The sequence below is a fragment of the Physeter macrocephalus genome, chromosome 6 (assembly GCF_002837175.3).
Source record: "Physeter macrocephalus isolate SW-GA chromosome 6, ASM283717v5, whole genome shotgun sequence".
In the NCBI taxonomy this organism is placed as follows: domain Eukaryota; kingdom Metazoa; phylum Chordata; class Mammalia; order Artiodactyla; family Physeteridae; genus Physeter; species Physeter macrocephalus.
This window is the reverse complement of record NC_041219.1, coordinates 36583562-36608595: the sequence shown is the minus strand read 5'-3', so window position 1 is coordinate 36608595 and position 25034 is coordinate 36583562. Positions and strand designations below refer to the sequence as shown.

Genomic DNA, 25034 nt, shown 5'->3' with positions numbered 1-25034 from the left:
AGTGTTGAGAGTTACTGCACTAGGATTATAAAAATAATTCATATTTGTATAACAATGACCTACTTTTGAAACACTTTTACCCACATTTCTCTGTTCTGCAGTGGGTAACCGTGCAGCCTTTCCCTCTCTGCTAGGTGATTTAAAGCATAATAATTCGGTGCCCTGTAGTTAGTGTTGAGTGGATTAAATTCCTCTTATGATGCTAAATTCCAGTTTTCCAAGCGTCACAGGGACTCCTGGAAGAAGAGGCACACCCAAGAACCTTGTGCAGAGACTGAGAAATCAAGAGAATGCAGGAAAAACAAGAGTGTTGATCAAAAACAGCTGTAAACACTGGCTTGCTGTTTGGTCTCTGATAAAACGCTCTCCTGCATTTTCTTATTAGATCCCAGCGGGGTGGAGTGGTCAGGGGAAGGGCCCCATCTCTCCTTTCACCTCCCTCCTTTGTCATGTTTATACTCAGTGGCAGGACCCTGTCTTGGATTAGATTTTCCCAGCGCAGCACTCTTCCTTACTCTGGGTGCCTGGATTAAGAATTCTCTACCCCTATTCATCCCCATGTTATTTATAAGGTTGAAGGTTAGAAACAACCTAAAGGAACGTCCATATGAGGGGATATTATGCAGCCATTAAAAATGAGGTGTTTTTTTTTTTAATGGCAGTGAACATGTTTTACGACTGAAAAAAATGATGTATGAAGGTTACATAATCACATGGGAAATTGCTCACAGCCTTAGAGAAAAAAAGATACATATTAGTATCCGCAAATGATCCTCATTTTATGTTCATAAAAAAGAGAAAGAGGGCTTCCCTGGTGGCGCAGTGGTTGCGCGTCCGCCTGCCGATGCAGGGGAACCGGGTTCGCGCCCCGGTCTGGGAGGATCCCACATACCGGGGAGCGGCTGGGGGGCCCGTGAGCCGTGGCCGCTGCGCCTGCGCGTCCGGAGCCTGCGCTCCGCAACGGGAGAGGCCACAACAGTGAGAGGCCCGCGTACCGCAAAAAAAAAAAAAAAAAGAGATGATGACAGATACATAAAGACTGAAAGATATCCACTGAAATGGTGTGTTTCCACCTGGGTACTGGCATTATGATTTTCCTTTTCTTCATTGTGTTTTTCTGCATTTTTCCAGATTTTTTTGCAGTGAGTTTGTATTTTTCTAACCAGGAAAGCAATCCAAATAAGTGTTACCTAAAAAAAAGAAAAAGGACAAACAAACCTTGTGTTTTTTGGACTAGCACCCCCAGGGTGAGGAATGAGGCCTTTATTCTTTTTTTCCTATTTTTCCGTCATAAAATAATATGCCCAGTTCTCTGATCTCTGATGTATTTTGTATCTAGAGTGGCTGCATTTCAAGTACAAAGCTGGATAAATATACTAAGCAGTATTTCTATAAACTTTTTTGTGTGTGTGAAAAGTTTTCTACACGGTTGAATACGTTTAGAAAATCTGGGCTAAAGAGAGTTTCTTTATAGGAGGGCTTTTCAGAGCCATCAGTAACTTTTAAGGAGGAACGGGGATAGTGGATAGTGTTTTCCAAATATATTTGACCCTGGAGTTCTTTTTTTCCCACTAACCTTCTTTGGATACCGGGGTCCGAAGTTTGGGGTGCATTGCACGAGGCCTGGGAACGTGATGGTGGGGTCTCGGTTTCGGTTGGCTCCTTTCTGTTCTCAGGGGCTAACCATGGAGTTTCTCATACAGCACACAGCCTGCGCTGCTACCACACATCATAATGTTTCCCGTTTCTGTTGTTAGACCTTTCCGGAAGGTGAATGAGAAAGGCGTCTTACTCTGGGATAAAATCTACAAGTTGCAGAAAGGCCAGATTTATAAACAGGTATCTTGTGAGCCATCTGTCCTTTTTGTTGCTGTGCTTTGTGATCGGTTATAATGATAACAGCTGACATTCGCTGAGGCTTGCCATGTGCCAGGCACAGTCCTGAGGGCTCTGCTTCAATGGACTGTTTATAACTTAGTGGCAGAATTTAATCTTAAGTCCATATATTTTCAATGTGCTGTGTGTAAATTAGCTCAGAATTGAACAGTTTTTGAAAAAAAATTTTTAAAGCTTTTTTTCCATAGGATATAAAATTTAAGATGTCAGTAGTAAACCTTGGAAATTTCTCTTTAGTAAGTGTTTAATCACATGGCATCGTACCCAAATTAGTAATTATTTCCTGATGAACTGTGTTTTATGTACAGTTTTGATGTATTTCAGTATCATATAAAGCTCTCCCCTGTTTGAGTAAATGATTGAATTGCTGTCCAGTTTTGTGTTACTGAAATTTGGTTTTTTATCTTATCTTTAAATGTTTTTATATTTGTGTAATATTTATAACAAAATTACAGAACAGTACTATACAGTACTATACAGGTTTTTTTTTTTTTTTTAAGTACTGATACATTCCTGTTGGATATGTAACAAACTGCTGGATTTGGCACTAAGTATATTTTTTAGGCCTGAAAGATTAGCTTTGAACAGCCCTCCAAGCCTAAGAAAATTATTAAGATGTAGCTAAAGCTTTGCTACAAGAATGTTTATCATGAAGTTACTTACAAAATAGATAACAAGGTAAATGTCCAGCCTCAGATAATTGGTAAAACGAATCATGGTAGGTCTCAGCTGCTAAAACTACATGGCAGGCGAATATTTATTGACATGGTCACAGAACGTTAAGCGTGAAAAAAAAAGATCATTACAAAGATATTCAGTATGAAGCCCTTCTGAAAAGTACATTTGACTTAGAAGAAAGGTCTAAAAGATTTCATATAAACATGTTTTTTATCTTTATATTTTGATATTTAAAATGTAAAAGCAAAAACATTTTTTTAAGTTTTAAAAGGTAGATATCGGGACTTTCCCTAGCAGTCCAGTGGTTAAGACGCCGTGCTCCCGATGCAGAGGGCACGTGTTTGATCCCTGGTTGGGGAATTAAGATCCTGCATGCCGCATGGCGTGGCCTAAAAAATAAATAAATAAATAAATACTATAAATAGAAATTAAAAAACAAAAGTAGATATCTTGGGCCACGGGTTATACAGGTCTCTTATTTGTCATACAATATAACACCTGTATTTTTCTGTTATTGCAGGGTAATTTATATGAATTTTTGAAGCTTACTGGATGGAGGGGATCCAAAGTGTTGTATTTTGGTGACCATATATACAGTGACCTGGCGGTGAGGAACCTTTTTTCCTGTTTCTTTGTTGGGGACAGTGTTAGGCCCACTTATTGAGGAATTTATCTTTTGTTTAAGACCATTTTCATACTTTCATAAAAGTGAGGAGCGGGCCACATTTCTTTTTTTTTTTTTAATGTCTCATATTGTACGCAACAGGATGGATCAGAGTCATGAAATAGATTATTTTTGGGGGGAAATAATGGAAATTAGCAATTTACTCAGTTTATCAGAAAAAAATCTTGACATTTAGGTAATGGTAAGAAATAAATGTCCGTGTTCTTTCCTTTCCCTTTTATTATTAAGCATCAGAAACATACAAATGCTTCGTAAAATCTCATAAACATCAGTCAGGGTTTCTTTTGCCAGCCAGTCATTTTGAAAGAGTACAAAACTGGCATTTCCAGGAAATAGCTATTATGTGAAAATGAGGCTTTTCATGCCCCTCGGAATGACTAGAGTGTCTCAGGACTTGAATTATGATTTAATCTATAATTGGCGCAGGATTGAGTGGGTCACATCTATTACCACACTTGGTTCCTTGTGGAATGAATTTATGTTTGTTAAGTGATTCCAGGCGAGGTTGCACAGCTCACATTTTGCAAAGTCTGAATGAAGCTCGGTGTCTAGGAGGTAACAAGAGTAGGTCATGGCCGGCTGTCAAACTCCTCCACTGTTGATATTTCTGAGTATTTTGGCCCACACTGGATTGGCCTCACGTGTGTGCACGTCTGTGTCGCTCTTGTACCATCGAAACGGTGAGCTTTCATGGCTGAGCAGTAGGGACCATCTGGGAAGCATTTCAGAGCACACGTGCCTGAGCCCCACTGAGGTCTATGGAGCCAACCTTTCTAGAGGTGGTGGAGGTACAGGGTTGACTGCAGTGCCTGTGTGTAGTGACACGCTTCCCAGGTGACTCCAGTACACGTGCTGCATAATCATGTCTGTCCAATGGGTTGAGGTCTAGTGGCAGGAATCGTGGGAGAATTGGAAAACTGAGGTTTTCATCCCATCTCTGCTCTTTATTAGCTGTGTGACCATGGGCACATCCCTGAAGCCTGGACGTCTTCATTTGTAAGAAGAGTGAGATAAGCTAATATATACGGAAGTGCTTAGTAAAGTAGAAACAAAGTGCTCCTTTCAGGATGTTGGCACTCCCAGAATGTCCGGCCAGGTGACGTGGCATCACAGCATGTACCTCTTGCTGTGTGGCCTGTGGGCCTTGAGGATATAACTAACTGTGTGCTACCCCGGAGGCATGTAGGGACATGGCCCCATGAGGTGACACACACACAGACAGGTCTTAGCGCTATGAGAAGTAGTTTGTCAAGGATGCGGTAGTTTGTCCAATGTGGTCCCCATGACATCGGCATCACCGGGGAACTTGTTGGAACTGCAGATTCTCAGCTTCACCCCAGACCTCCTGAGTTAAAAACTCTTGGGGTAGGGCCCAGCCATCTGTGTTCTACACAGCTTTCCACACTAAAATTTGATATCAAGATAATGCTGGCCCATAGAAGGAGTTAGGAAGTGTTTCCTCCTCTTCAGTTTTTGGAAGAGTTTGAGAAGAATTGGTGTTAATTCTTCTTTACATGTTTGGTAGTGAAGCCATCTGGTCCTGGGCTTTTCACTGTTGGAAGGTTTTTGAATCTTGATTCAACCTCCTTCCTAGTCAGAGGTCTATTCAGATTTACTGTTTCTTCATCATTCAGTCGTGGTAGGTTGTGTGTTTCTAGGAGTTTGTCCATTTCATCTAGGTTGTCCAAGTTGTTGGCATACAGTACTCAGTTCACAGTACTCTTTTATAATCCCCCCCCCTCCCACCCTGTAGAATTGCTGGTTAATGTCACCACTTAGATTTCTGGTTTTAGTAATTTGAGTCTTCTTTTTTTCTTATTAAAGATTTGTCAGTTTTGGGATTTTTTTTTGCTTTTTTTTTGAAGAACCAATTCTTGGTTTTGTGATTTTTCTCTATTGTTTTTCTATTCTATTTATCTCTGCTCTAATCTTTATTATTTCCTTTGTCCTGCTAGCTTTCAGTTTAGTTTGTTCTTTTTCTAGTTCCTTTAAGTTGTTGTTTTGAGATCTTTTTTTAATGTAAATGGCTATTGCTATTAATTTTCCTTTTTCGTATTGCATTTGTTGCATCCCATAAATCTGAGTATGTTGTGTTTGCATTTTAATTTGTTTCAAGGTATTTTCTAATTTCCCTTGTGACTTCTTTGACCCATTGGTTGTTGAAGAGTGTGTTGTTTAATTTCCACATATTTTGGAATTTTTCACTTTTTCCTTTTGCTGTTTATGTCTAGTTTCATTCCTAGTGATCAGAAAAGATACTTTGTATGATTTCAGTCTTTTAAAATTAATTAAGACTTGTTTTGTGGTCTAAAATACAGTTGCTCCTGGAGAATTCTCCATGTACACTTGAGAAAAATGTGTGTATTCTGCTTTTGTTGGGTGGAGTGTTCTGTATATGTCTATTAGGTTTAATCGATCTATAGTGTTGTTCAGGTCCTCTATTTCCTGTCTGACCTTCTGTCTGCTTATTTTATCCATTGTAGAAAGTGAGCTATTATTGAGTTTCCTGCTATTATCGTAAAGCTGTCTTTTGTTCCCTTCAGTTCTGTTAATGTTTCCTTCATATACTTTGGACCTCTGATGTTTGGTTGATATGTGCTTAGAATTGTTATATATTTTTGGTGAATTGACCCTTTTATCATGATATATTGTCATTCTTTGTGTCTTGTAACAGTTTTTGATCTAAAGTCTATTTTGCCTGATATGAGGATAGCCACTCCTGTTTCCTTTTGGTTACTATTTGCTTGGAATATCTTTTTTAATCTTTTCACTTTCAACCTATGTGTCCTTAGATCAAAAATAAATGTCTGTAGACAACATATAGTTGGATTCATGCTAAAGTTGGAAAACCACTGTTTTAAAGTGATCAGACCAATTCATTAACATGTCAGAAGTTATGTGGGCAATGAACATTACCCTTCAAAGGAATCTCTTGAGAATGTAGATCCTTTAATATTGCTGCTGTTTCTCAAAATACATTTAGATGCCCCTTTTGGATTATATTTGAGAGCCAATTTGAGGCATAGGAGAAAATAGTTTCATTATTATTAATTTATTATCATGTACTTTAGTCTTAGGAATGTTCCAAATGATTTTTTTACCTATTTTCAGAAATAAGATCCACCTTCAAAAGTTTGTCACCACTGGGAATATTTAAAAGAATGTGATGTATGTAGGGTCTCATATATTATAGGAGAAAGAGAACTATTGAAAGGTTTAAAGAAATTCAACCATTGAAGAAGGTAGGCATCCTTAGGACATACAGAGCAGGGATTCTAGCTTTAGGTGAATAGCAGAGTGAATTTTCAAAATAGTAAGCCACATACCACTTCTCTCCTTAAAACCCTTAAGGGGTGCTCCTTAAAAGCGCCCCTTTCTTCCTCGGAGTAAAAGCCTGATTTCCTGTAATTGCCCTCAAGGCCCTGCTTGATCTCTCCTTCCCCAGCCTCCCTCTATGAAGGCACCTCCTGCCTCTGCCCTCTCTCCTACTCTGCTCTAGGCTACCTGCCTTGCTGTTTCTTAACACACCTTGCTCCCAGCATGTTCTTGCCCCAGAGCCTTTGCACTTGCTCTTTTTCCAGGCAGAATTTTTCTTCTCCCACATATTTGCATACTTTTACTCTCCTTACCTTCAGATGTATTAGCCTTGTCTTCCTAATCGCTCTGTATAAAATGGTAACTCCTTTTCCCTCTTATTCTGCTTGATTTTTGTCCATTGTATTTCTCACCACCTGCCATTGTGTATTTACTTGCTTATTTTTTGTCTCTATTTCCCATGAGAGCAGGGAATTGTTAGTTTTGTTCATTACTTTATTGTCAGTATCTAGAACAGGGCCTGGCAAACTAATATTTAATAACTGTCAAATGAGAAAATTAACAGCCATTCATTATGGTGATTGTGTATCTTAGATTTTCCAGGACATAACTTAGATATTCTGGCTTATTAATGTCATATCATGGGATTACAATATTTGGAATGAAAACGTGATCATATTTGTTAGTATTGTGTGATCTTTCCAAGTCTGAGATTCCCCATAACCCAGGAGGCTTGGCATGCGGTGGGTGCTCCCCAGCGGTCTGTGGATGAATTGAATGAAGACCTTCAGTAGCATTTCAGTTGACCCTCTTTTTTTTTTTGCGGTTACACGGGCCTCTCACTGCTGTGGCCTCTCCCCTTGCGGAGCACAGGCTCCGGACGCGCAGGCTCAGCGGCCATGGCTCACGGGCCCAGCCGCTCCGCGGCACGTGGGATCCTCCCGGACCGGGGCACGAACCCGTGTCCCCTGCGTCGGCAGGCGGACTCTCAACCACTGCGCCACCAGGGAAGCCCTCAGTTGACCCTCTTTCTGCCCCTGACCTAAATGTGGTTTTATAGACCATGGTTAATGATTCCAGATCCTGTGTTTCTGTGGGGGCTGTGATTCGCCGCGGTTATTTCCGGAACAGAAACTTTCTTGGGGTGAAATGGTCAAAGCCTGAGGCTAAATTTGTTTTAATTAAGTGTAATTGATTGAATTCGGCTTGGTTAATAACTGACATTACAGAATTTCTCCTGGCGGTAGGGTGACTTCAGGTATGAGGTCCTAGAGTTACTGCAAAGCAGAGGGATTTTCTCAGTACAGCTCAGACAGGGGCGATGAGGCAGAAGTCCAGGGCATGCTGCATTGGCTAGAACCGTGTTCCAGAAGCTGCTGAAGAGCTGCTAGCTCTCCCAAATTAAAAAGTAATTCAGTGAATGTCTGTTGCATCGGGGAAAGGTCATGAGATGGTTTAAATTCTGTTGAGGTTAATGTTGACTTCTTGTGATCTTTGCATTCAGGACTTGACCCTGAAACATGGCTGGCGAACGGGTGCAATTATCCCAGAGTTAAGATCTGAGCTCAGAATCATGAACACGGAGCAGTACATTCAAACTATGACCTGGCTACAGACCTTGACTGGGTTATTGGAGCAGATGCAGGTTTGGGATTTTTCTTCTCTCCTACTTTTTCTTTAAGCCTGAGGTTAGTCCTCTGGTCAAAGTTATTTTCAGGTATTTTTATGTTTAATTGTGGTCCTGAAGTATGAGGCATAAATTATCCTGCAGAATAACCACTGGGGTGATTTTGCCCCTAAAAGAGTCTTGCCATTTTCCCTAAAGAGAATTTTTTAAATGGCTCCCAAAGCCATTGGGAGAAAGAGTTTTGTGGGGCCCGTGGGGGAAATCTGGTGTCCTTACTTCCCCACTAAAGCCCCATTGGGAGATCAGTGGGATTCAAGAACCTCTGCCGGTGTTTGGGTCCAGTCCTGCTTCTGCCTTAAGCCTGTGGTGGGACTTCTCCGTCCTGGGCCTCCGTTTCCCCATCTGTAAAATGGAATGAACACTTCAGGCTGGGCACCACGGCTTACTGGGAAGAGACTCAAAGCAAGAGTCAAGATCCCTGTGTGCAGCCTCCATCTGATTTTGAAGATAACACCTACAGTTTGCTGGCTCACTGGAGTTCGGTGGTGTATTTTTCTTTCTGTAAGTTACATAGCCAGTTTGGGGCAGTTAGTGAGGAAAGTTGTTTCAGCAGTGATTTCCTGGCCCGTGGAAGCTGCCCTGTGTTGCAGCTGCGACCCCTCCCCAGTCTCACGAGGCACCTTGCTTTCTCGCCTGGTTCACCTGGCCTGGCCCGCAGCTGTCTCGGGGTGAGTGCCGACTCTTGTAGGTTAAGGGGCATGGATGCTTGCTCTCTTGGCTGCAGCCTCTGGCCGTGGCCTGGTGCCCACGGCCTGCCGGCCTGCTTTGGAAATGGGCCGGGAGCCGCCTTGCCTGGCCCAGCTGGCAGCAGACTCGGGCAGGGCTGCGGGGAGTGGCAGGTCCTCACTCCAGGGTGCACCCTTGAAGGGCATGGGGCCTCACACGTCCCCCAGGCCTCGCTTCCAGCGTGCTCTGGCTACGTTGCTTCTTGACTCATCTCTGACGAGGACTGGTTCTGTTTTCCTTCCTGTGCTTGTCTGTGAGGTGACCGTCTGAAAGAAAATAAAAGGCATCAATTCTGGGTTAATGTAGCTTTAAGTCTGCGCATAGGTCATACAGTAATAATAGTTACTCTTCAGATGCCAGGCATTGTGCTGAATGCTTGCTGTGCAACATTATTCATAACTCATCCCAGCTGTCCAGTGTACGATTTTCCACTTTAGAATAAGGAAACTGAGTGTTTGAGAGGTTGGGTAACATGTCCAAGGTCATAAAATGACAGAGCAAGAACTTGAACCTAGGCTGCGTGGTGCCCAAGTCCCTGCTTTCAAGCACTGCACTGAAGTGCTTCTTTGCTGTGCGGTTTAGAGCTCTCGGGTGTAGCTGGACCCCTTGCCTTAGGTGCGGTCTCTCTGTGACGCAGGTAGCTGGTCAGCTACACAGATGCAGCCTGCAGGTAGGTGGTGTCGCTGCATTTCAGCTTTGAGGACAAATTTATTTCTTGTTTTCCTGTCTCTGACCTGTATAAAAAGTTTGATGAATAAGGAGTGTGTGTTTTAGAGAACGGAAGCGCTGGGAAGATTTCTGTGATTTATAGAGTTAATTGTGTAAGGCGTGGGGTTAGGGAAGGAAGAAAAGGGAATTGACATTTATGCTGCCGCCCCATTTTACAGGTGAGGAAACAGGCTGAGAGATAAGTAACTTTTCCAGAATCTCAAAAGTTAGTGACAGCAGAATCAAGCGATGCAGAAGCAAGAACTTACCATGCTCCAGACTCCAAGGGCTTTACGGGCATTTCATTCAACAACAGCTCTTGGAAGCGGGCACTGACATCACCCCACTTTACAGATGAAGAACCGGAGGCAGAGAGGGGAAACTAACTTGCTGGGCTTAGACCAGGCTGTCTGGCCCAGAGCCCTCATCTCCGTGCTATGTCACCTCGGTGTCTAACACTTTTTACAGCATTCTGTCAGGGTGGATTCACTGGGACACAGAGGAGGGTGGCTGATAATTTAAAAAATATCCAAATCAGCATCACTTCTCCCTGTTCCCTGTCTACTCTCTCCTCTGCCTCTGTGTTCACCTGGAAAACTATGCATTATTCCAGTGATCCTGTGTCAAATGTTTCTGTAGCTCCCCTTTTTCTGATAGTATGCACATAGCATATTATCTGGACTGTTTTCTGAGGAGAGAAATTTGTCCTCTGAGGTTGGGTGTGATTTTCTTTTTTTTTTTTTTTTTTTTTGGAAGCCAGCAGCGTTGTTTGGAGCCAAGTCTGATGAATTAAATGCCAGTGTTGAAATTTTGGTTTTAAAAAAGTAGCTATGAAGAATAATTTTTGTTCAATTTTTGTTCACTAACCTTGAGGTGCACTCTCAAGCGGTACGACTCGTGGTGGTAGTGCCGGTGGATCGTGTGGTGTATAGTGTAGAGGCTTCCCAGGTAACCACATCGGAGCCACATTTAACCCAGGGTGGACAGGCTTCTGCAAAGAGCCAGCTAGTCACCGTGTTAGGCTGTGCGGGTCATACGGTCTCTGTCGCAGCTACTCAGCTGTGCTTGTAGCACAAAAGCAGCCTTAGGCAGTGTGTAAACAACCGGTTGTAGCTGTATCCCTATAACTGTATTGGTGGACACTGAAATTTGAATTTCATATCATTTTCACGCATCATGAAATTATTTTTCTTTTGATTTTTTTTCAACAGTTTCAAGAGGAAAATCCTTTCTTAAGTTCATTAGGCCAGTAGAAAAGTGGGTGGTGGGCTGGATTTGGCCTCCCCTGGCACAGGCTGTCAGGCTGCTGGCTAGATTGCGATATCCTGCTCTTACAGGGCCGGGCTGGCCTGTACCGTACATTTTTGTAGATTGTAGTGGTGAAGGGCTGAGTATGCTAACTGATGAGTGAGGCTAAAGATGGCTGAGGTGACTGTAGGATGAGCCTCTGGTGTGGGCTTCTGGTTAGTCTTTTCCCGTGCTAACTACCCACCCTTGAGTACATGGTATCACTTAAAGGTTAATTATAACTAATTAATACCCAGTCTTTGAAGTATTTTCAAGTAGATTTCAGACACCTGAGATTGCTGTTTTACAGAGTTTGGCCTTGTAGGGGGATCAGAGCTGGAGAAAGGTGTGGCTCAGGAGAAATTGTTTTCTTTTAATGGGAGAGCCTTGGGCGTGTTTAAATGCTGATGGATCAATCCAAGGAGGTTGATCACGTGGGAGAGATGATAAATGACAGAGAAAGGGCAGGTGGGAGGGGGGTGCGGGTAGGCCTTGGATGGGAGGGTACAAGGGGAGGCTGGGTTAAGGTGCACACCCCCAGAGCTCATATGCCCCCTCCTCTGGAAATGCTCCTGGCTCAGATCTCTGGGGCGTTCCTCCTTAGCATGTCCCTCTGGCAACCTTGGGCTTCGCTGGAGATGATCTGTCATCCTTGGCTGTCCCCCCATTCTGGAAAAGCTGTGCTGGAGAAAGTGCCTTGGACTTGGAGACTCTTCATGTCTGCGGAGCCTGCCCTCAGGTGGGGGGCCCACCTGAGGGGAGAGGGGAGCGAAGCATTCACATGGCCTGTGGCAGCTAGTTTCCAAAAGGAGGGAGCAAGAAGATTCACTTTGGTAATCTTTCTTCTGGTCACTAGTCAGAGAATTCTCCCTTCCTGCAAGTACGGGAGAAGCTTCTCCTTCATACTGGACACAAGTGCAGTTCGTGGGCCAAGAAGGGTGTATGGGCAGAGGTGGGAGGAAAAATTCCCGCCCACAGACTGATACCCCATCCTGTGTGCTATCACACTGTTTTGTCCTGATCTGCTTACCTGGGCGTACCCCCCGCCAGGCCTCCATCTTTTCCTCTCTTACGTCTTCAGTAGATAGCACAGCGCTTGCCACATAGTAGGTGCCAAATATGTATATGTACACGTGTGTGTACGAGTATGCGTGTATATCTGTACAAGTGTGTATATGAATGTGTGCGTGTGTATGTGTATATCTGCATGTATCTATATAAATAAATTCCTTGTGGCACCCTACAGAGTTTTGACCTAGTCTCATACTTTGTAGTGCCTAAGTTCTATATTGAGTAATTTGTTGATCTAAAATGTGAGCGCTAATTGAAACCACACTCGTAGGACCTACCTCAACACCTCCAGATGTGCTGGACCAGTCTTCCGGTGCTCCAGTAACACACGGCCAGTGGTCATTCAGTGGTGGCTGCTTCCGGCTGGTGTAGGCAGCGGTGCTGGGCCAGAAGTCCAGATTACAAGCTCAGGGTTTTGTCTGAGTGGCAGAGGCCTGTAGCAGGTGACTTAGTCAAGCTGTTGACCTGGGCATACGTGATAAACAGAAGGGCCTTGGCTGCCACGTCAGAAGCAGATGGTGTGCTTGTTCGGTATTTTCCTCCGGGTCCTGAGGCTGCCCCTGTGGTCACGTGCACCTCTGGCTGCGCTCGAGGGTTCCCGTTCAGCCTCAGGAGGCTTGGAGAGAGACTTGTGAGAATCCATGTGTTAGGGTGTGTACAGTTGTCATTTTCTTTTTGCCTTTTGCTCACATTTCAGCCCACCCAGAAAATTCTCTGCTTCTCTGTCTGGGTGAGGTGCTCTGCCTTCTTGCCTTTTATAAAAACAATTTTTTTTTTCTTAAACACGTTAAAAGATAATATTAAGGAAAAAGATTAAAGCCAATTATAATTCAACTACCCTTGCACAAATTAAAGAAAAATTTCCGTGTTAATTTCCAAATATATGCACATGCTTTTTTACATGCTTGTAATTTGTGGATGTACTGTTACACCTGCTATTTCCACTTAACTGCCGTTTTTGTGTGTGTGTGTGTGTGTGTATAATACGTATATTTATGATATATATAAATGTGTATTAGGTAGCCTGTATTAAGTATATGTTTATGTGTGTAATGGATAATCCATGTGTAATGGATACATTACGCACGTATAATACACGTATATTTTATGTGGATGCATATGCATTGTGCTTATACAAAGCCTTTAATAATACTTTAATACCTCTAGTTTAATAGGAGCCTTGCTTAATGGCATCATAATATGCCATCTGCACTTGGTGGAGAAGGGCAGATTGCAGCTGGGAAGTCTGAAAATGTATTATTTCCTGCAGGTGCCTGTCTCTTAGACCTGAATAAAATTCCTCCCAGAAGAGCTGCCCATTAGAAAATTCTCATGACCTAATAGGTTTATTCATGTTCAGAACCTTCTCAATAATTGGCTTGTGTCCTGCAGGTTCACAGAGATGCGGAGTCACAGCTGGTTTTGCAGGAGTGGAAAAAGGAGAGGAAGGAGATGAGGTAAGAGCGGCCTGTTTTGAATAGAGTAAAATCCCCCACCCTGGCCACGCTCACTCAGCCCACACGCCTGGCGCAAGGCCTGCCTGAAGCAGGCTTCGAAACAGTCTCTCTCAGCTGCCAGGGGTGACTGTGACCCCCCCAGCATCCAGGACGAGCCAGCTGCCGTTAGTGATGAGTGACATTTCCTCGAGGCAGCAGTGAGCTCCCTCACACCTGCTGCCTGCCCTCGAGTTTGTTGTCTGTCCATCCCTCCTTCCAGCCCACTTAACTTCCCCGTTTGGGCAGCCGTTGGTCCAGTTGTTGGCAATGCCGGTGGCACAGCGTGGCTAGTGGGACAGTAGCCACCGAGCCACAATTAACTCTTGGGGCTTCTGCAACCCTGGTGCTTATTTGTAACACTGCTGTTTTAGGAATGTGCAGTCAGTCAGTATCATGATGTTTATTGGTGAAGAAAACCCATCTGCTGTCAGAAAAGTTTGGTGGGTGTGTGTCGTAAGGGAATGGTTATTCTTGAATTTTTTTTTTAATTATTAAACTCTTGTTGATTTACAATATTGTGTTAGCTTCAGGTGTACAGCTTCAGATTCTTTTCCATTATAGGTTATTACAAGATACTGAATATAGCTCCACGTGCTCTACAGTACATCCTTGTTGTTTATATGTTTTACGTATAGTAGTGTGTATCCATTAACCCCACACTCCTAATTTATCCCTTCCCCTCTCCTGTTTGCTTTTTGTTTTCTGTGAGTCTGTTTCTGTTTTGTAAATAAGTTCATTTGTATTATCTTTTTGATACCATATAATATTTGTCTTTCTCTGTCTGACTTACTTCACTTAGTATGATAATCTCTGATTGCATCCATGTTGCCGCAGATGGCATTATTTCATTCTTTTTTTACGGCTGAGTAAGATTCCGTTGTGTATGTGTACCACATCTTCATCCATTCACCTGTCAGTGGACATTTAGGTTGATTTGAAGGGAACGATTATTCTTAAGAGGCCCTGTGGACAGTTGTGCTTTCCTGTAGAAGAGGATGGATGCTGTGCATGTGAACACTGTTGATGTGACCGTTTCTGCTCTGTGGTTTCCCCCCACACCCCCCTCCCGGGCACAGCTGTCCCTAAGGTTTGGAAGTAGCGCTCACTTCCTGGGTTCTGGCCTCTGAGCAGTGGGCAGCCTGGGGGGGCTGGTGTGCGTGGAGAGGGGCAAGCCCATCCCTCTGGGCTGCAGAGGCCACGGCTGTATTGAATCAGTCCTTCCTCTTCCCTCTCAGCATGCTGGCTGTTGGGGGCTTATTCCAACGTGATTATTGGTCTAAAATGTTGGGTGAGAGGGTGATGGGCTATGATGTCATTTGACTCTGGGCCCCTTGCCCCTGAAGGCCAGACCTGGGTCCTACACTCCAGGCACCTCAAATTATTAGAGAAAAGAATCGTTTCACCCGGCAGAGATTTTGATTTGAATTCGAATCTCTGACAACCTCACATCTCAATGAGATTTTTCAGTAAAAGTTTAAAAACCATTTATGTTGCTCCACCTGCAGACCTAATTGAGGTCTTTCAATTTTCTACTTTTTATTGTTGTAGCATCTGCTGTCACCATATGACGAAAGAAGGCTTCTACCAACTAGTGGCTTTTATCACACAGTTGTGTAAAGGATTATGTTCTTTGCTGTGTTTATAACTGATTTTTTAACAGTCAAATGGTATTTATCCAGTTTGCTGGAACAGTCTGTGTGTAGGGGTCCTGGCCATTGGACTGGATGGTGTGCATGTCCCGTGTGTGGGTGATGGGGTGTTGTTTTACACACAGACGTGTGTCTGCACACCTGCAGGGGCTTAGAGCCTGGGGTAGGGTGAACAGTCTTGCAAGATGCCTATAATCCAGGCTTTGAGGAGGTGCTTGAAGCCCTGTAATGGATGGCAGAGATGTGTTTACATCACTATAAAATAATCCTTAATCTCTCAGACATAAAGTACTTTTGAGTTTATGATATGCTTTTATTTCTCTTTCCCTACTTAGTTCTCAATATAACCTCATGAAAAGGGGGCCTTCGTCCCATTCTGTAGACGAAGGAAGTTTGGAGACTCTGAGAACGTTCTGCATCTCTGTGGACCTTCAGAAGCAGCTCCCGCACCCTCTGTTTTTGTTTGGGAAATGGGGTGTGCGGGTTTAGAGGCTCACGCGTTGCCACTGGAGCCTTCGGCAGTGTTCTCTCTGGCTGGCCTAAGTGGGGAATGTGATCTGAGCCAATTGATGGATGAATGGACAGACTGTTTTCTCGATTAGAAATCGGAGCTGCTCTAGGCTAATTTGAGTCCTATACGTGTGAAAGAGTGATTAAAAAAAAATCTTTTTATTGACATATAGTTGATGTACAATATTATATCAGTTTCAGGTATACAACATAGGGATTCACATTTTTTTATAGATTGTACTCCATTTATAGTTATTATAAAATATTAGCTGTATTTCCTGTGCTGTGCAATATATCCTTGTAGCTTATTTATTTATTTTTAACTTTTTGTTTGATATTGGGGTAGAGTTGATTAACAATGTTGTGTTGGTTTCAGGTGTACAGCAGAGTGATTCAGTTATACGTATACATGTGTCTGTTCTTTGGGAAACTGATTTTGATTTTATTTGATTTCGGGAGCTAAAAGCAGACCTTTTGGGAATCACTGTCTGTTGCTTCACTCTTCTCTTGCCTCTTCAGAGAAATGACCAAAGGTTCCTTCAACACCCAGTTCGGAAGCTTGTTCCGCACAGACCAGAACCCCACGTACTTCCTGCGGCGCCTGTCGCGGTTTGCCGACATCTACATGGCGTCCCTGAGCTGCCTCCTGAGCTATGATGTCAGCCACACGTTCTACCCCCGGAGGACCCCGCTGCAGCATGAGCTTCCTGCCTGGTCCGACAGGCCCCCGGCCGCCAGGCTGCCGCTCCTGCAGGAGGCCCAGGCCAAGTAGCCAGCGGCCCAGGCACCCTGGGCGTGAAAAGCCAGGACCGGCGGCGGCCCCGCACCGGGCAGACTTTGCATGGACGTGACTGTCGCTTACGGACATGCCTTGTGATATCTATTTTGTACGTTACGGAGGATACCCCCCAGCTCGTGAAGACAGGAGCTCGCAGCCCACGGGGACTGCCTTCCTGTACGTGTGGGGACAGCAGCTGGCTTCCTGTCAACGCGCTGTGATCGCCCTTCTTGTTTACTAAGGTACCGCGACTGGCGTCAGATTTTCTGGGACGGGGAGGCTTCTTGATACCATCTCTGGATTCCAGCAGGTGAAGTTTTGAAACTCTTCTTGACTCTTCCATGCAAAACGCGTGGAAAAAGTGAACATTCACAGGCAGTGCAGGGGCCCAGTGGTGTGCACCGGTGAACTGCTCACAGAAAGCTGACGCTTGAGCGAGCGCTCCGATAGCAAACCACGATGTCAGCGGCAGAGATGGTCCCCAGACGGCAGCCGGTTCCCAGATGTCTTCTGGTACTAGGGCTTTGGCACTCTGGTGCCTCACTTGAAAGCAGACCCAGCCTCTCTGGAAGTCTTTCGTGAGAAAGAACAAGAGAAGTTGCAAGTCCTTGGCCTTGATTGTCCTCGGTACCCGTTTCCCGTGTCCTGCCCCCTGCGGGGGAAGGGCCATTGTGCCCCCAAGTGATGGGCAGGTTCACTCCCTTCCCCAGAAGAGGAGGGCAAAGAGTGAAGAGCTTCTGGTTAAATTCCAGCCAGCAGAACAGACTTTGTGGAATGAGGCTGTGAGAAACGAACAGGTCAGAAGACAAATGCCAGTGCATTTGTGGTGGGTCTCCCAGGAATTTATTTTCCCTGAAACTGCTACCCGTATATTGCTTGAATGTGATCATTGGAGGATGGAAAATGAAACCAAAAAAATGTCCTTGTAATGAAGTGCCACGCCGTGACCCCTACCGGCTGTGTTGCAGTCTTATTAAAATGTGTATTACCGGAAACCATCCTTGTCGGAGGGAAACGAGCAGGTGCCTGTCTCTCTCCTGAGTTGTCAGCCGAGGAGAGGGGCTTGAAACTAGCAGGGGGGGAGGGAGGTGGCCCTCTCCTCTTAGCCATCTTCCACCCTCTCCTCCTCTTAGATTGCTTTCCTGCCATGTTTGTATGTCTGTTTTGGGAGTTTGGGTGGTTTTCTTTAGGTGTCTGTGTTAAAGGTGGGAGAGGATAAAGGGCACTGAAGCTAAGAGAAACAGAGTTGGAAGTGACCTAGCTCGCTGAGCGTTCCTATTTCCTTCTGAGGACAAGGCAAGTGACACGCGTCCCTGAACGTAAAGGATGCAGGTACGGGAGGAAGGGGGCTTGTGGAGAGAGTGCTCGCTTATTCAGCGTTTTTAATGGATTCGTGTATGGAGCCAGTTGTTGATGAAATGCTCGCTTGGCCTTCCACAGGATACCTGCCCGAGTGTGGAAATTAGATGAGTGCCATAGCATGCATTGTAATGCTGCTTGTTATAATGGGAGTGTACTTGTGATAGTTTCTTGTATTTAACTAAAATAGTGAAGGTGATTCTCTGGACCTAATAGGCCCAATTAGCCCCCGTTTTTTCCTTCTGAATTTGATTATGAACACAGTAGTCCATTCCTTTTTCAGACAGCAGGAGGCATTTTGTTTGCTGTTTGTTAGCGCCCAGGGGTTTTAAGCATCCAAGTGCATTGGAAGACTGGAGTTTCGGGGGTGCAGGTGGTGCCCAGAAATGTTCAGTGTTGGGGTCCTCAGAGGGTACACTGGTGCTTTGGGCTGTTAGTTTCTGCTTTGGAGAAGCTGAGTGAGGAAGGAGGTATTATTTTAAAACATTTTCTTAGTTTTTATGTAATCAGGTATTCATTAGATATCTCTCCTAGGTGCCAGTGATAGGGTGTTTTGTTTACTCAAGAATGAAGTACAACTGTTCTTACAACCTGCTTTCATGTACATCTAGGTTAGGTGACCCAAGCCTGGGGGAAGAAATAGATTTTCTGGGTGTGAATAATGAATTTTACGATTTATCACCAATTAAGGTTTCGGTCTGTGGGCCATGGTACGTGGCGGTATTGAGATCTCTCCGCGCGGGGCCCACCGAGCACGCGCCTGGCAGATGCGAACCCGCGCTGGGGCCAGGACAGAGGCATTCTTGTCTGTGCTCAGTCAGTCTTAACTCGTCACTGTCGTGACTCAGCGGGTTTTCAGCACGATGCACTGCATTCTGTTCTTCCCGGTTTGTCCTCTGGTGCGCACACTTATGAAGGCATATGGGTACAAGGGAAGGGAGTCTATTTTCTCCCACTTAAACCATCAATTTGGAAAGTGAACGGAATAAAATTAGTTTGCACATTACGACAATATTTTCCGTTTTTAGCATCAGTTAGACTGATTTTCTCCGAATGATGTGAGCAAAAATTCACAGTCCGGGGCAGTCCTTGCCCCCCAGGGCTCACGTACCTGTAGTTGGTTGCCCTGGAAGGAACCTGCACAACTGGTTTTTCCAGAGTTGTTTTTAATAGATGAGACCTGGCTTTTAATATATTTTAGGAGTTTGGCTTAGAGCTCCCACTTTCCTCCTAACATAGCCTCTTTTCTTTTCCCCCCTTTTAAAAATTCTCTTCAGCTCCGTTAATGCCATGCAACATAAACCACACGTTACCGACTCAGGCACACCTCAGACTAAATTCCTAGTTGCTTTGAAGGCACTGGTCCTCTTAATTAGCGCGAAGGAGAAATGAAAAGTAATCTTTCCTCCTAACTAATTTAGCTTTGGGTGACCTAAATAGCTTTGCCTCTCTTTTTGTCCCCAAAGGCCTCTAAAGCGGTAGAGAGTGCGCTAAATACCGGAATTGGATTCCACTCAGCCGAATGTTCACCTGCTGCACCCACTTGGGAGCCCTTGTCTCGAATATGCTCTCAGACTGAATTTGGCCAGAGGCAGGGTTCCTTGGTTGCTCTCTTCCAACTACTAGGGAGCCAACCTATGATTTGCCCTCTTAGTATTGATTTCCTTGTGTACCAGTTTTCTGCGTTAGCATATGGGAGCTTGGCTCCAAGTTCAGCTAACCTTTAATACCCTAGTGGATCGAGGAAAAGAAAGGAAGTGAAGTTTCCCTAATGCAAGGTTCAGCAGACTTTTCCTGTAAAGGGCCAGGCAGTAAATACTTTCAGCTTTGCGGGCCATTTTCTGCGGCCCCTCTCTAGGACTGGGCCTGCCTGTGGTCCAGTACAGCTTGGCTTATGAAAACAGGCTGCAGGCTGGATTGGGCCTTCGGGCCATGGTCTGCTGACCCCTGCTCTGATGGATTGTGTTGGTGGCAATGGCGAGATGACCTTGCTGAAAGCATGCAGATGAAGCAGCCCACGGTTGGGTGCAGCCAGTAGAAAGAAGTTCTGTAGGTAAGTGCGCCATGTTCCCCTACGAGCTACTCTCTGGGCATATTTGCTTTCATGGCCAGTGGTAAAATACTGTGTTTCCAGCACACGGCGTGATTGTCGTTGTGCTATTGAGCTGCCAGACTCGGCATTCATTGAATATACCTCTCATTGCACTCATCTGTGATTGTGCGAGTAGCGTGTGATGGGCTTGGATGTCCAGAAGACCGCCCTTCAGGACCGAAGGACTTAATCCCCCCAACTGCTGGGTGTGCTGCTGGCTTACCGTCCGCAGCTGTCAGTCCTCTCTGGGAGCTTCCCCTGCTGAAAGGTCCCGCCTCGGATGAGGACGTGGTCAAGCTCCCTCCCTGGAGCAACTCTGAAGGCCTTTCGGCCCCAGAGCCGGGGGGAGGGCACACAGCTGAGGCCTCTCTGTCTGCACTGCAGCCCAGCTCCCTTCCCATCCTCTCTCCCCTTCCCGGGTGTTGCCCCCAAGGACAGTCCCCATCTCAGTGCCTGCTCTCCAGGGAACCCACCCACAGCAGTGCTCTGTACTTTTCTATACCGCAGGCTTGAACTCTGACCTAGGAAACTGTTTTTTCAGTAGAATGACAGATTGTGCCTGTTTAATTAATTTCAGGCACAATGAATGCAAATTAGATAGACTTACAGTTTATTCTGAATGTGAATTTGCTATTTATTCTAAATGTTGATTTTATGTTACATGACTTTGAACTTGTTGCCAAATAAAAGTTTGAATTGTATCGTCCGGTTTATTCTAAGTCATCTGTTTTGTGTGCTTCAGTTAGTGGCAAAGCCATATCACATTCTAATGTACCCAAAAAAGAATATCCCTGAGAGCAAGGGTGAAAGATTTATGGTTCATTCCTCACCACCCTTGTTCGCCCACCCCCAGCAAAGCACACTCGCTTGTTTTCAGAGCTTGAGGACCATGTAATTAAGCCACGGAAGGAAAATCGGTACGCGTTTTGGCCTTAGGTGGGCAGCAGGTAACCCACCTGGAATTTCTGTCTCTCACAGACTGTTCCCTCCTTGAGAACAAGGAGATGACAGTGAGCCACCTGTTTGTCTGCAGTCAAATTACCAGGAAAGCTGGAAATTGGAAGCAATGTTTTTAAGGGAAGAAAAAACTGAATAATACTGAATTAGGAATGCATGCTGTGAAGTCCATTCACTGCTGGGTTTTGGATAAATTTATGTTTTGAAGAGCCTTCTAAAAAAACTGAATCGTGTGTGTGTTTCACCTTAACGTCCTTGACCTCTCGTTGTGCCAGGAACTTCATCTCATTCACTCCTCCCACGGATACCTCTTAATCACGTGCCTTTCTGTTCTTCTGATGGTGGAGTTGGTGGACTCACTAGCGAATCGGTCCCACGTTCCTTCGGGCAGCGAGTTTCTGGAAACCTGGCGTTGCCCTCATCACGGCACGTTGTCCGAGAGGAGGTGGTGAGTTGTTCCTGTGCCTGCCACGGGGGCTTCTTCCCTTTCCTAGTGTTGTGAGAAAGCTTCTGAGACTCTGGGGCTTCTGGACTTTGGACTTGGCTCAGCAAAAACCCTGACGATGTGGAACAAAGTCGTTTGGGTTGTGAGGGCGACGGAGAGGAGAGTCTGAGGTCTGCTCAGCCCGCCCTTTCGCTTCTCCATCCCCAGCGGTGGCTCCTGAGCATGGCCAGTGCTACCCCCAGGGACAGCTTGGAAATGGGTGGTGGGTGGGCTGGAGGGTGCCCGGTTGTCACAGTGATGGAGAGGCCACTTTGGGCCTTTTGAGGGTGTGGTGGACATCCTGCCTTGCAGAGTCCTGCACGGTGAAGAACTAGCCTGAGCCTACACATCACTTGTGTAAGATTCCAGAACATTTTCATACCCCCAGAAGACACCCCGTACCTCTTAGCGGTTACCCCAGTCCCTAGCTGGCAACCACTCACTCACCTTTCTGTCTCTATGAATTTGCCGATTCTGGACATTTCCATGTAGATAGAATCATGCGGCGTGTGGTCTTTTGTGTCTGGTTTCTTTCACTGAGCATCATGTTTTCAAGGTTCATCCGTGGTGTTGCATGTATCAGCACTTAGTTCCCTTTTAGGGTGAAATGCTATTTCACGGTGTGGCTAGACACACTGGTTAACCATGCATAAGCTGGTAGACGTTTGGGTTGTTTCCACGTTTTGGCTGTTATGAATAATGCTGCTATGTACCTACCTCTGTAATTTGTTGTGTGGACATGTTTTAATTTCTCTTGGGTCTCCACCTAGAAGTGGAATTTCTGGATCACACGGTAATTCCGTGTTTAACTTTTTGAGGAACTGCCAAACTGTCTTCCACAGTGGGGGCACCATTTTACATTCCCACCAGCAAATTAGGAGGGATCCAATTTCTCCACATCCTCGCCAATAATTGTTATTGTCTGTGGTTTTGAGGATGGCCATCCTAGTGGGTGTGAGGTGGTATCTCAGTGTGGTTCTCATGTCTTCTTCACACAAGCAAACAAAACAGAATTAAGAAAGAAGCGTTCATAAGGCAGATGTTGGCTAGTTGAAAAGGCCCTAAGAAGCCCAAGCAAGTTGGTTTTACCTTCAAAGTTTCACCCCCTCCTGTGGCGAACAGTCGTTTTTTTTTTCCCAAAACACTGGATTTGTTCCACTGACTTTATTTCTATTCTGTAACCAGTACGTCAGCACATTTCACGTGCCAGACACTGTGCTGGGTGCTGAGATATAAAGACGAACGAGGGAGGTCCCTGCCTTTGGGAGCTTACAGTCTAATAGGGAAATAAGACAAGGTCACTAGAGTGTTGGCCACTAAAGGTACACGGGAAGGACAGAAGGGAGTCAGGGAGGGAGCAGCCTCCGTGGGTTGGTGGGTGGATTTAACATATGGTCCCTCACCCAAGGAAACAGAATAATCCCCCAGATCAACCAAAGAGATGAGGTACGGCTTGAGTGTTTCATACTTTGAAATGTCAAAGGACCTTACATTTCCCACAGGCCACTGGGGCTGAGGATTCACAGTTGACGGCCTTTCTGAGGCAGCGCCGGGGGCCCAGGTGGCGGCGGGCGATGTCTGGCTGGGGCAGGCCCGGCCCTCACAGCGCCCCCAGGGGGTCAGTGCTGTCCAGCTGCCGGCCTTCAGGGCCCTGGAAATGAGAGGTCTGTGAGCCACGCAGAGGGTGCAGGCCTTCTGCTTGTGGATCCTTCCGGGTCGAGCATTCTTATGGCTACTGGTCTGAGGCCTTGAAGGGGTGCAGGACACGCTACCCCCAAACAAAGCACCTTGGCACATTAAATGTCTTAGACTGAAGGAATTTTTAAAAAATGGCAGAAGCAGGAAGGTCACTCTGACCCCCTTGCCTTTCTTCCCCGAAACGGGTAACAGAATTCCCATGTGAAAGATGCCCTCCCTGTACCAGGAGGAAAGAAGACACCACCACAGATGGGGAACTGGGGGACTAAAATCTGTACAAACAAACCTTGTTCACTAACCCTTATCTTCCTAGGGACTTCACCTTTCACTACCCCTAGCCCCGAACCTCTTTCTCTTGTCAATTCCTCACACATCTGTTGTCTGTCTAAAAGGTACAAAAGCTTCCTCTTTTCAGGGCCCTGGAAATGAGAGGTCTGTGAGCCACGCAGAGGGTGCAGGCCTTCTGCTTGTGGATCCTTCCGGGTCGAGCATTCTTATGGCTACTGGTCTGAGGCCTTGAAGGGGTGCAGGACACGCTACCCCCAAACAAAGCACCTTGGCACATTAAATGTCTTAGACTGAAGGAATTTTTAAAAAATGGCAGAAGCAGGAAGGTCACTCTGACCCCCTTGCCTTTCTTCCCCGAAACGGGTAACAGAATTCCCATGTGAAAGATGCCCTCCCTGTACCAGGAGGAAAGAAGACACCACCACAGATGGGGAACTGGGGGACTAAAATCTGTACAAACAAACCTTGTTCACTAACCCTTATCTTCCTAGGGACTTCACCTTTCACTACCCCTAGCCCCGAACCTCTTTCTCTTGTCAATTCCTCACACATCTGTTGTCTGTCTAAAAGGTACAAAAGCTTCCTCTTCTGGTCCCTCCTTTGGGTCTCTGTTTTCTCCTGAAGGCTCCCACGTACAGGTAAACATTCAGTAAAACGTGCATGCTTTTGTCCTGTGAGTCTGTCTGTATCAGTTTACTTTTCAGGCCCAGCTAGGGATCTTAGGAGGGTCAAGGAAAACTTCTTCCTCCCCTACAGCCTAAAACATGATTCTTCCCCCAGTGCCCCGTGGACACACGTGTTGGGAGCGAGCACGGCTTCACACTGCTGTCCCGTGGCTCATGGCATGGAGGTTAGGGCCCCGTGCTGGGTGCAGTCTCTGCTGTTTGAAGGTGTGTGGCCCTGGACAAATCATTTGAACTGTGCTGTAGTTTCCTCATCTATAAAGAATCCTAGTAATAGTCACCGGACAGGGAGGTGAGAGGATTAAATTAGATACTACATTAAGGAAGCTTTAAAAAGCACCCCACAAAAGGTGGCTGTTACTCTGATTACAAAAAAACTTTCCAGTTGAAAATTCATCCTGAACTCTAGGGTCTAATCAGAAGCCACAATCCAGAGGCAGCCACTCTGAACCGTCTGCTGTCTGTGGCTCTGATCAGCACTGAAGTTTTGTTAATTCACATCATGGATGTTCATGCTGTCTAGATTGACTCCAGATAGTTTATAGGCAATGCCTGCTCCCTCAGAATAAAAGGTATGAGAATCAAGCACACTGGGGGCTGGTATCCTCAGCTTGGGATTCCCATAACTGGAATATTTTTGCCACCTGGTTGAACGAGAAGGGTTCAGCTGAACCCTGCATCTGGGATACTCTCTCACCTGCCTCCGGCGAGCCTTTCATGCACGGGGCTCATGGAGCCCTGAGAAGAGGCCAGACAGCTGAGAAGGCATGGAGAGCATTGAACAGGATGTGTAATTTTTCCCCCTTGCTTTCAAAATGAGGTTGATTTCAATATCACAAGGCTTACAGAAATAGACTATGAGTAAATGCAGTTTAGCTGAACTTGCCCTTGCAATTTGGACTGGAAACTTTTACATGGGTTTGATCGAAAAAACAGGATTTATGATCTGGTTATTTTTCAATATTGCAGACATATTAAATCTGCTAC

General features: G+C 45.4%; 2 protein-coding genes across 10 annotated transcripts in view; one reads left to right on the top strand and one right to left on the bottom strand.

Moving 5' to 3' along the window:
* Positions 1-25034, top strand: part of NT5DC3 (5'-nucleotidase domain containing 3) — a 57735-nt gene that overhangs the window by 10626 nt on the left and 22075 nt on the right. For 4 of the 9 annotated variants that reach the window (XM_028490505.2, XM_028490504.2, XM_028490503.2 and 1 more), the window contains 5 exons: positions 1758-1839; positions 3095-3181; positions 8079-8219; positions 13446-13510; positions 16228-20656. In XM_028490505.2, the coding sequence (XP_028346306.1) occupies positions 1758-1839; positions 3095-3181; positions 8079-8219; positions 13446-13510; positions 16228-16480 (628 nt within the window). In that variant the 3' untranslated portion in view covers positions 16481-20656. Of the gene's footprint in view, positions 1-1757; positions 1840-3094; positions 3182-8078; positions 8220-13445; positions 13511-16227; positions 20658-25034 lie in introns of those variants that run through there. The other 5 variants (XM_055085268.1, XM_028490508.2, XM_028490507.2 and 2 more) reach the window with 3 other exon arrangements.
* STAB2 (stabilin 2) overlaps positions 21351-25034 on the bottom strand; it is a 159163-nt gene continuing 155479 nt past the window's right edge. Inside the window, exon 69 of the mRNA XM_007109862.4 lies at positions 21351-23029. Within this exon, the coding sequence (XP_007109924.1) occupies positions 22979-23029 (51 nt within the window). The 3' untranslated portion in view covers positions 21351-22978. The remainder of the gene's footprint in view (positions 23030-25034) is intronic.